We start from the raw sequence: 11,475 nt of genomic DNA, 5'->3' as shown, positions 1-11,475 counted from the left end.
CTGCTGTCAGGGTGCTTGTGGTCTAAGAACACAATACAAAAACAGGTGAAATAAGTAGGGAATAGTTAAACTCCGGGGATAAATATGAACAAAGGTCAGCATGGGCTGAGGTTGTGAGGGAGAGCTTCATGGATGACATTGGACTTAAGCTCATACTTAAATTCATTCCCTCATTCAGCTGTTATTTATTAAGTACCTGCTATGTGTCTTGCACAGTATTGGGCACCAGGAATAAATAGGTGATTGACACACCCCCTGCTTTCTTTAGAGAGTTTACTGTTTAGTTTACAAAGACATGTAAACAAATGAGAATGGTAAAATTTACATGCTTGGATAAAGATCTATAGACAGTGAGATCACAAAAGAGTGCGGCCAGGTATATACCTGAGCTAAGAAGATTTTTGATAGAGTAGGTGAAGCGTGAATTGGTTTTGGATGAATAGCTTGGCCAAACCTGGGAATAGAGGAAAGGCATTCCAGATCTTGAGTTCAGTATAAGAAGAAGTATAATTCACTGTGGATGGTTCTAGATGGATTTTAGCATAATGAATGTAAGGGTCAGATCTTGGAGGGCCTATATATTCTCTACAAAGTTAAATTTTACAGGAGGTGGAAGGCCTCCAAAGTCTTTTAATCAGAGGGTAGAAGGGCATACACCCCCGCCCCCAGTCTGTCCTCCACTGCCTCCACCCTGCCCCTCCCCAGAGGCTGACTAGTAGGGCCAAATCAGCAAACTCTCATGCCCTTTGATTTCCCGCTAAGTTCAGCCATTGGATAGATAGCCCCAGCAGGAGATGGGCGGGTCAAGGGAGGAAGCTGGTCAAGGTCTTTATATTCTCCAGCTTCGTGGCTCCCTTGAAGGATAGCCTGGGAACAGCTGCTTCTCCCCTTCCCAGGGCAACCTTATTTACATAACGTTCTCCTTCCTGTAACTAGTCCCTCCCCCGGCACCACAGGCCTATGGTGGTAACCTCTTCTCTGATACTGTCCCTAGCTTCTCACTCTGCTTCCCCTGCAGCACACCCACACCATTATCAGTGACCCTGTTGTAAATAAATCCTCTGCAAATTATCCTCATTTAAAATATGATTCAACTTTAATTTTAAGCACTAGTGGAAAGAATAGTTTTCTGGAATGGAAGTCAAGGGGTAAAGCAATCAACTGGTAAAACTGGCCAAAGCGAGAGATGTTGTAGTTTGTTCAAGAAAGGGAATGGAGTTGAACTGACACCAGTTGAACGTGAGGGATTAGGGAAAGGGAGGGGTTAAGGATGACCACCCGGGGTTCTGACTTGGGTGGCTGCTTGATTCATAAGGTAGAAAGATGAGTTCAGTTTTTAATTTATTTATTTTATTTATTTATTTTATTTATTTATTTTTGGCTGTGTTGGGTCTTTGCTGCTGCACGTGGGCTTTCTCTAGTTGTGGCGAGTGGGGGCTACTCTTCGTTGCAGTGCACGGGCTTCTCATTGCAGAGCACGGGCTCTAGGCACGCGGGCTTCAGTAGTTGCAGCATGCGGGCTCAGTAGTTGTGGCTCACGGGCTCTAGAGCACAGGCTCAGTAGTTGTGGCGCATGGGCTTAGTTGCTCCACACCATGTGGAATCTTCCCAGACCAGGGATCGAACCTGTGTCCCCTGCATTGGCAGGCGGATTCTCAACCACTGCGCCACCAGGGAAGCCCCGCATATGTTTATTTTGAGAGATCTTTGTGGAAAAAGTGTTGGAGATATGCACCAGGTATTGGGTAGACCAATGTGGAATTCAGGAGAGATCTGGCTGGAGGGAATGTTGGTGTGCTGTCAGCTTATAGGTGGTCTTGAAGCCAAGGTGATAGAGGGAGTCCCCCAGGAGAGCTGAGAGAGTGGGAGGCCCACAGATGGATACTAGAGGTTTCGGCTCTCGTTTCGTTTTATTTACACACAGAAAGTCAGCCACTTGCCAACCCCTGAAATAGGTAGAACAAGAGCTGTGAAAGGAGATTTACCGCAGGCCGTGCTCATCACCAGGCGTGATAGGGACCAGGGAGGCATGAATCATGGGGAGCCCCACCTTCCCAGTAGCACGGGACTTATTTCTCACTGCCTGTTGACCATAACTTCCCAGCCAGTAGCAAACGGGACAGAATTGAATTTGACCACTTCTGACTCTCTCTGTTATCTCTACGCATCTCAGCATCGTTGCTGACTCTTCTTAATTAGCAAAATTTATTTCCATTTTCCATTTCTGACAAGTGACCTTTTTTCCCTCTAAGTAAAGGAGAGTGTGTGGTCCTACTGTCTGTTCAGCATCATACAGGTGCTCGAAACTTAGATGCCTCACGTAGGACTTTGGGCCTCTTAGCTGTCTGTGCTTAATGTATCATCTCTATTGAGGTGAATCACTGTGATTATCTTGAGGGACACACACCAAGAAATGGGTATTTTCTAGATGACAGTTATTCCCTGTCAGCAGATTAATTATGTAATATAGTTTTAGAAGCACATCATGAAAACAGTGCAATAATAGTACCAATCTTTGCTTTTTACATATTACCTTAAATTTCTTTAACCTGTCATCAACCATTGTGGTGTTGGATTCGGTCCTGGGAATTTCAGGGTCCTCCATCACAATGGAGATGGTTTATGAAATTAACAAAACCGTTGAAAGACAATGCAGTTTCCTCCCTCTCCGGGAACAGGGTTTTGACAGTAACATCTCAGAACAGATGTTTCAGCGATCTCCAAATGTTTTCATTTGGTGGCACAAAGACTCTGTTATTCATGAAATGGTCTGTTAAAAAAATTAGTTCCTCCATGTGGGGATTGTGGGAAGATGTGTTGTATAAATTGATTTCACATTTTGTCAGGAAACCAGCTCTTAACTCTTTAAATTGGCTCCAGGATTTGACTCTGACAAGTTCCGACTTCCAGGCTACAGCAGCCACAGGGAACAGCAACACAACGGCTCAGCATCTTTCCCAGAAAACTTCAACTTGTCTCATCTGAGAGGGTTCTACTCTTTTATAGGAGAATAGAAGCCATAAAATACAGTGAGAGGAGGTGGGCACATTTGCTTTTCATTTGCATTATTCTCCTAATACAATCCTCACGTGCAGCTTAACACTAGACTCGTATTTAAAGGGAAAACTGCCATTCTAAGATGAACATGGGCGGGCTTAGGGTGTAGTTTCAACTACCTTACAAGAGACCTCAGGACAACTACTTAGGAGTGTTGGTCATTTCCATTTCTGATGTCCTGTCTGATGTCTTTCATTTCTTGATGTCTCCCTGCAGGACAGAGGTCAGCAAACTGTGTGGCCTCAGGGCCAGATCTGACCTGCTGCTTGTTTTTGTAAAGTTTGATTGGAACACAGATGTTGTCATTCGTTTACATATCGTCTGTGGCTGCTTTTGAGATACTTGGCCAGAATTGAATAGTTGTTAACAGAGGCCATTTAGCCCACAAAACCTAAAATATTTACAAAACAAGTTTGCCAGCCCCTGAAATAGGAAGTTGCATATATCCCGTGACCTGGTATTTAAAACATTACATTAAAACATTTGATATATTTAGATTTTAAAGGTATTTGTGGGGTGTAAGAAGTATAAAATATTTATTTGGTTTTAGACCATTAAACATATGACAAGCAAATGTTTAAAATAATAATATATGTACACAAAGAAACATGAACTAAAATCTTACAGGACAATATAAAGAAACTATATGGAAGAGAGGAGACAGAAGTTAATGGATGATATTGGATATTCAATAAACAGTTAAAAGAATGAATGAGAGGAATCAGTTTTTCTGATGTACAGTATGTTCAGATGTGAAAACATTTGGTCATATTTAGCTGATACTTTGTTTTTATTCTTATTCTTTCATCTGTGTATGTTCATCATTCCCAGAATAGATTCTTGTCAGTGCTCCCATGTGCGTGCTTCTGAGGTCTTCCTGTCCATCTTTCCTGAGATGACAAACACAGGTGAGACTAGAAGGTTAGAATTTATACAGCTTTACTATTGACATCACAGACACACCAGATAGGATTATTCATTTGGTTCATATGCCAGAATATATTTGAGGCTGCTAACAGTAAGAGATCTCAGACACAAGAGAAAAATAACTAAAGAATGCTTGAAGAACGAGCACCCAAATTGAAAGAGAAGAAAAACGGTGTTAAGGGGATAGAGGTGCTTTATATCAAGAAACCCAGGCTCTGTTCTTTGAACCAGAATATCAGTGATCACGACAAACAGAGCAAGGAAAAGAAAATACAAGCATTCTGAAGCTGTTATTTCATGAGATGAAACATCCTATTTTATCAGGAGGTATTCCATCACATGATCTTTTTTATGGACGTGAACAGTATCTGCAGTTTTAAGAGAAAGCAGAGACGTTCTATACCCACATGGATATAGCAACCACTAGCCACATGGGCTGTTGAGCGCTTGTAATGAGGGTAGTGTGAACAGAGGTGTGCCGCAAGTGTAAAACCTACATGGGATTTAAAACACTTAATGTGGAAAAAATTTAATTAATGATTCTTGTATTGAATTTAGATGTATTGGTTTAGATAGAACCATATTATTAAAATAACTTTCACCTCTTTTTACTTTTTTAATGTGGCCATCATAAAACACATAATTGTATGTGTGGCTTGCATTGTATTTCTATGAGGCAGCACTATTCTGTAGGGTGATGTCTCATTTGATGCGAAAGTGATAGGATTTGGTGACACATCCTTGACTTGTGAATGTCTTTCCAAAGGGACAGAATGGAATTTAGTATAGGCATGTAGCTTTCGGGTAATCTGTTAGCTCAGAGATTGTACATCTACAGACCACTTGGCCTGCATACAGATCCTCCTGCCTCCTGCCTTCGGAAAATTTTTCTAAAATATTGATCAACATTTTAAAATAAGTTAAACTATTTCATGCTCGTGGAAAGATAATTTGTAGACTTTCATAAACTATACTTGGTTTAGTGATGGTAGTTCGACTTGGCTTCCAAATCTACAATTTATTTTGTTATTCTGATAACAAATTAGAAAATATAAATTACAGTTGCAGATAATTGGAAGTGTTGGCAAATATCTGATGTCTCTGTCAGATGATTCTGGGTATTCCCACCAAATGGACCCATAAATTTGAACTCTTACTCACTGGTGACTACTTTTTTCCCCTTGTGTATTACATCCTGATGCTGAAAGACTGTTTCATCCTGGAAGATAATTCCAGTTGCTTATCTAATCTGTTCTTTGGTTGGATTGGTCCCTGAAAAATATGTCTTGAGGTTCTGTACCTTATTCAGATTTGAATGATTTTTAAGTACACCGTTGCTTTCTTTCTCTGTTGAGTGAAAACATTCATCTGTAGTTCAGAAACAAACCTTGTGTATAGTAATGTAGTTCACCTTTTATTTATAACTTTGAAAACCTGCAATTACTTATGCATTGCCTCATTGTTTGCTAATTCCAGGACTATATTTATTACACATTTATTAAGTACCTATTGACTTTAGACATGTTGAATTTGGTGCTAATGGGACTTCCAAGTATAAATATCCAACAGGCCCTTAGATGTCTCTAGAAGTGAAAAGAAATGTAGACTATGTCAAATATATTTACTATATATTTGTACAGTCGTTTTGTACAAGAAAAATTCAAATGTTTAGCTTCACTGATCTTCAAAGAGATGCAGATTAATACAGGAAAGAGATGCTTTTTAATATGCATTGAATTGTCTAATTGAAAAAATACTCAGTTCTGGCAAGATTGTGCCCCAACTAGGAGGCTTGTAGCCTATTCATAGAAATATAAATGGGTTTTGGCATTTTGGAAAAAAATATAGCCGTGCATGGTAAACATAAGGAATTGTGTATTATTCTTTGATTTAATAACCTCACGCTAGAAAATTTATCCCTAAAATGTGAGCCAGAAGACAAAAGAAAATCTCTTTGCAGAAGAGGGAAGGGAGCCCAGAGTTGCTGAGTGGCTACTTGTGCTGAGTACTTTGCATCATCTCACTTAATCCCCACAGCAGCCCTATGAAGTGTCCCCACTTTACAGGCAAAGAAGCAAGGCTCAGATGGATTAGTAATTTGCCAGCATCATAAAACGTGTACATGGCAGAGTTCCCACTTACATTAGGCACGTGCCAAACTCAGACTGACCACGTAAGAATAGAAAAATAGTTAAATCCATTATTAAGTGCTATGCAAGTATTGTGTCATCACGTGGGAAAATGTAGGAAAATACAGAGAGAAACAGTATAAAGCTGTAGATAAACCAGTTATTAAAAATTTGTACATAGACTAAGTAGAATAATGACAAATGAAAAGTTTAATTTGGCAGAATTTGTTTAAATAAGTAGTATTGAGATTGCCATAATCTTTTTGATTTTTAAAAATTTGTTTTTTATGAAAAAGGTACAGTCCAACGTATTTTGTATTTTCAAATGTGTTATTCATCCCTCTACATTTTCTAAAAGGTACATGAGCTGTTATGTCTAGGTGCATCCTCTATTTTGTCCTCATCACCTACCCTTTAACTCTTGAAAATGCTTCCATCAAGGTTCATCGCTAGCAAAAGCCCTACATCCTTAAACCCTCCTCTGAAATTACTTTCATTTTGTTAAAACCCAAATCTGCATATGCCCTGAAAACACTGCTTCTCTGAAGGCCTCTCAGGTGGTAGCTCTATTTTTTTTTTTTGCCCCAGAGTTGAGGGGATATAAGTGTCTCTATGGTCTTCATTGCTACCCTGACCTTCACTGCTCCCTAAAAACTCAGCTGTAAATCTCTTGTCATCAGACAGCATCCCCTGCTCCCCCCATTGTTGGTACATTCATCTACCAAGCCTAGGATTCCTCCCTCATTTCCCCATGGTTCTCACTCCTGGCTCACTGCCGTTCTCCCCAGCAGTGCTTCTCTCCTCACCCTTGGAGATTTCAGTGCTTACCTGTATGATTCATTTGATACCCCTGGCTTCTCAGTTCCTTTAGCTTCTCACCACCACAATGCTTACCTCCCATGGTCGCCCCCTCGACCACAGCATCGCCAACAGCTCCATCCCTCCGTGATCTCAGTCGCATACATACCACTCTCTGACCTCTCTCCTCTGCCTGGTTCTCAAGCTCACTCCTCCAGGGCACGGAAATCAAGTCCGTCAGAACCTGCCATCCGTTGATCCCATGATTATTTTCATCCTCTTCTCTCCCTCCCAAGATGCTGGGTCCAGCTCAAGCTCCGTGAACTCCCTTGCATACATCCTGCCTGCTTTGTCCCTCTTTCACGTCTCATACTCACTTGGTAATTGGCTGAATCCAAATCTCTACCCGCTTCACGCCAGCCCCTGGGCGTCATACATTGGCTAGAGGAAAACACACAACTAGAGTGTTTGGTTTCATTTTCAAATGCTGACCATTAACCTCAAGTGGGAACTTAGGGCTGCCCACCAGACGTATTATGGTATTCATTCTCACTGGACTTTTTTTTTTTTTGCGGTGCGCGGACCTCTCACTGTTGTGGCCTCTCCCGTTGTGGAGCACAGGCTCCGGACGCGCAGGCTCAGCGGCTGTGGCTCACGGCCCCAGCCGCTCCGCGGCACGTGGGATCTTCCCGGACCGGGGCACGAACCCGTGTCCCCTGCATCGGCAGGCGGACTGTCAACCACTGCGCCACCAGGGAAACCCCTCACTGGACTTTTTACAATCTTCCCCTCTTTCCTTAAGCTCCAACACCTCCTCTCTCAACTTTATTCTCAACTGATGCCTGCCTTCCCACTTTAGCTGGAAATATTGAAGCAATAAGAGGGAGCTTCCCCCAGGTCCCACTGAACCTGCCACAGATGAACTCCTGTTGAAGGCCAGCTCCTCCACTCTGATGTCCCCCCATGTCCTCAAGGATGTGCTCCAGTAATCTTGCTTATCATCTGTGCGTCGTTCCCATCAGCATCAAACATGCTGGTACTTCTCCCATCGTACTGAGGAAACAAAAACACTCTCTGGGCCCCATCCCACTTCCTCCCTTTAGCTGCTACTCAGTGTCTCTTCTCCCCTCATCACAGAACTCTCCGAAACATCACCTGCTGTCCATTCTTGTTATTCCCAGCTCTCCTTTCTCAGGCTCTCAGTTTCAATCAAGCTTTGGCCCAGCTATTCCACTGCTCGTATCAAAATCCCCAGCTAAACACAAGCTGCTAAATCCAGCAGTTCTCAGTCTCGTTTCACAGTCCTGTGCACAGCATTTGACGTCACTCCCGCTTCTTCTCCTTGAGGCACTCGAATCACCTGGCTTCTAGAATGTAGCACTTCTGGATTTTTCTCTTATTTTCCTGGCCAGTCCTTAGTCTCCCAGAACTCAAACCTTGGACCTTTTCTCAGTCTACACTTGAGACCGTGGTTGTCATCATTAAAGTGTCATGGCTTTGGGCTTCCCTGGTGGCGCAGTGGTTGAGAGTCCGCCTGCCGATGCGGAGGACGCGGGTTCGTGCCCCGGTCCGGGAAGATCCCACATGCCGCGGAGCGACTGGGCCCGTGAGCCATGGCCGCTGAGCCTGCGCGTCCGGAGCCTGTGCTCCGCAACGGGAGAGGCCACAGTAGTGAGAGGCCCGCGTACCGCAAAAAAAAAAAAAAAAAAAAAAAAAATGTCATGGCTTTAAATATCATCCATGTTCCAGTGGCGCCCAGAGTTACTATTTCCAGCCAGACCTTTCTCCTGACATCCACACTTATGTATCCATCTAAGAGCTTTCGGGATATCTCCATTTCTATGTCTAATAGACGTAACCTGTCCAGACTGAATTCCTGATCTTACGTCCTCATCTTACCCCTCCAGACCTGCCCATCTCAGTTAGTGGCAGCTCCGTTCCTCAGCCGCTCAGCCCACATTCCTCACTGCTTCCAAACCCCGGCCGTCTCATACCTGGATGATTGCAGGGCCCTCCTAACTGGTGTCTGGGCTTCTACACCTGGCACCTTTACAGCGTGTCCTCAACACGGCAACTAGAATGATTCTTCTGTAACATTGGTTAAATCGCCTTTTCTGCACTTAGACCCCTCAGGTGGCTCCCCATCGCACTCAGATGAAGAGCCACAGTTCTGCAAAGCTGTGGACAACCTAAACCACCTGTTATTTCTCTGACTTTCTTTCTCTTCCTTCTTAGCTTCTACTCACCCCCACTCCAGCCACAGCATGCCAAAGATGCACCAACCCATCCGCCTGAGGGTTTCTGTGTAGACTGTTGCGTGTGCTTAGAGCTCTAAGAACTCACTGCCCAGCTACATCAAAGTCACTGTCTCAGCCATGCCTACTCTGGCCACCCTGCACTCTCCAACCCCCTCACCCTATTTTTAATGGCACGTCTCACCTTCTGGCATATATTCTACTGATTGATTGTATTTATCCTCTGTCTCCCACTTCAGTGTAAGCTTCAAAAGGACAGAGATTTTTATCTGGTCTCTTGATTGATTTATCTCCAGCATCTAGAATAATGCCTCCACCTAGTAGATGCTTTAAAGAAAATGTGTTGAAAGTATGAAAGTGTCCCTATTTCTGCCTGATGCCCCGTGGACGCATGCAGAGAGATCTGCCTCATAATAGCTTTTCATTCCTTTTCAAGTTTCTCAAGTGTTATATTGTAAACAGTGTTCAGAAAATGACCACTAAGAAACATGGCGTCATGGACTTGATTGTATATGGTCTTTTATTCTAAACCGAAAGCAGCTCCTCTAGAATGTGGCAGCAGTATCACAAATACCAAAAACGTCCAAGCAGCATAATAGAGCCTTGACATTTTTAGGAATATGTTCAGAGTTCTTCAGAAATCCCCCAAATTATGGATACTTTGATAGTATATTCTACTCTCATGAATTTCACATATGGTAGTAAAAAGGAAAGATGGAAGCTACGTGCTGCTCCAGATGCCAAGTGGCTCACTCACTGCAAGGGGCCTCCTCCCAGCGCCCGCCCCAGGCCCCTTGGTCTCAAGCCCCACGCGTGTGCCGCAGCCAAGCTATAGAATTACAAATTATAGCAGCTCCTGAGCCCTCAGCATCACCTACGTATTGTTGAAACCAAGGATATCTGTGAAAGCTAAGGGTCCACATATTATTTTATTCCATTGCACATTTAAAAAATATTAAGTAAAAAAAAATCAGTTCCCCCAGGCCTCTCAGCCTTGGTTTTAGAATATAATGTATGGGGGGGGGGGCATTATTACAACTAAACGACAATGTGAGTTACTGTCACAAACAACATGAGCAACCATTTATATAACACATTAAGTTTTCAACATCGAGTTTACATTACAAGTAAGCATCCATCAAATTTGTTATTGATCCTCTGGTAATAAACTCTGAAAGTAAGCAAAAAAAGAAAAAATATGTTTGCTTTCATTTTTAAGCTGATTTTTAAATAAATATCCTAGTTCAAGAAAACCTTTTGCCACTGTAACTTTTTCTTTTTTTGAATGATAATGCTCAGAAAGCCTTTGACAGAGAAGAGTGGGAGTAAGGAAAGGGGATGCTGTCGCCACGGTGACAGCTGTCCAGCGTAAACATCTCATATCTCTTCCGTTTATCACGTATTTCAGGGCAATTCAAGCTGCTGGAACAAGACCGAGATGTAAAGGAGCCAGTGCAATATTTCAACAGTGTGGAGGAGGTGGCTAAAGCATTTCCTGAACGCGTGTACGTCATGGAGGAAATAACATTCAACGTGAAGGTAGTTCTGAAAGAACCAAAGATTTATCCTCACTAAGATAATTTAGCTTTCAGGTTGTTGTGTACACAGTAAGTGCGCATCTGTGCCTCTTAGGAGGTTCCATCTTGCTAATGAGTTGGTGTCAATGGCCAAAACTGGTCTTATAAGAACTGTGCTGTAGCCGAGCTGACCCCCACCCCAAAGGTTACTACTACACTTAGTTAGCATTATCTTTGGATAGAATAACTGTTAAGGCAGATCAAAAGTTATTTTCCTTTTTTAAAATTTGGACTTTATTCCCTAAGATGTAACCATCTTTTGGCCACATCTTCTGTGAGGCTAGATGCTCTACTTGTAAGAGCAAGCAAAAGGCATATGGTGAATCTAATACCAAACACTTATTGAGAGAAAGAGGGACTTCCAGAGCATGCCCTGACATCAGCATGTATTCATTCTGTCAATATCAGTCTACAAAGGAGGGAAAATTGATGTATCGAATGTTGCCCAATAGGTACTTATTGATCCTTGTTCCTCAGAGGAAAGCTGAATACTATTTACTGTGCTGTGTTGGTTTTGCATTCTTAAAGGGACAGTTCTGTCCCCTCCTACACAGTGAGCGAGCTCTTTGATGAGGTCTGGTTAGAAGAGGGACTAACCAGAGAAGCGATGCCACCAACCAGGTCCAGCCTTGTTTCATCCTGCAAACCCACTGCACCTTCTTCAGCCACATCCACGATTACACTGACTCATTTGAGAAAGTGTTCACATTGAAAGGATTTTGTTTAACCTCA

At 42.7% G+C, this 11,475-nt stretch overlaps 1 protein-coding gene across 2 annotated transcripts in view; it reads left to right on the top strand.

The window, feature by feature from the left end:
* The window catches only part of GAREM1 (GRB2 associated regulator of MAPK1 subtype 1), a 204,950-nt gene that overhangs the window by 139,846 nt on the left and 53,629 nt on the right, over window positions 1–11,475 (top strand). For both annotated transcript variants that reach the window (XM_007455169.1, XM_007455168.1), the window contains exon 3: window positions 10,575–10,705. In XM_007455169.1, the coding sequence (XP_007455231.1) occupies window positions 10,575–10,705 (131 nt within the window). The remainder of the gene's footprint in view (window positions 1–10,574; window positions 10,706–11,475) is intronic.

This window comes from Lipotes vexillifer, unplaced genomic scaffold (genome assembly GCF_000442215.2).
Source record: "Lipotes vexillifer unplaced genomic scaffold, Lipotes_vexillifer_v1.1 scaffold90, whole genome shotgun sequence".
Classification (NCBI taxonomy): Eukaryota; Metazoa; Chordata; class Mammalia; order Artiodactyla; family Lipotidae; genus Lipotes; species Lipotes vexillifer.
Note: the sequence above shows the minus strand (reverse complement) of the source record. Positions and strands in the feature narration are given on the sequence as shown.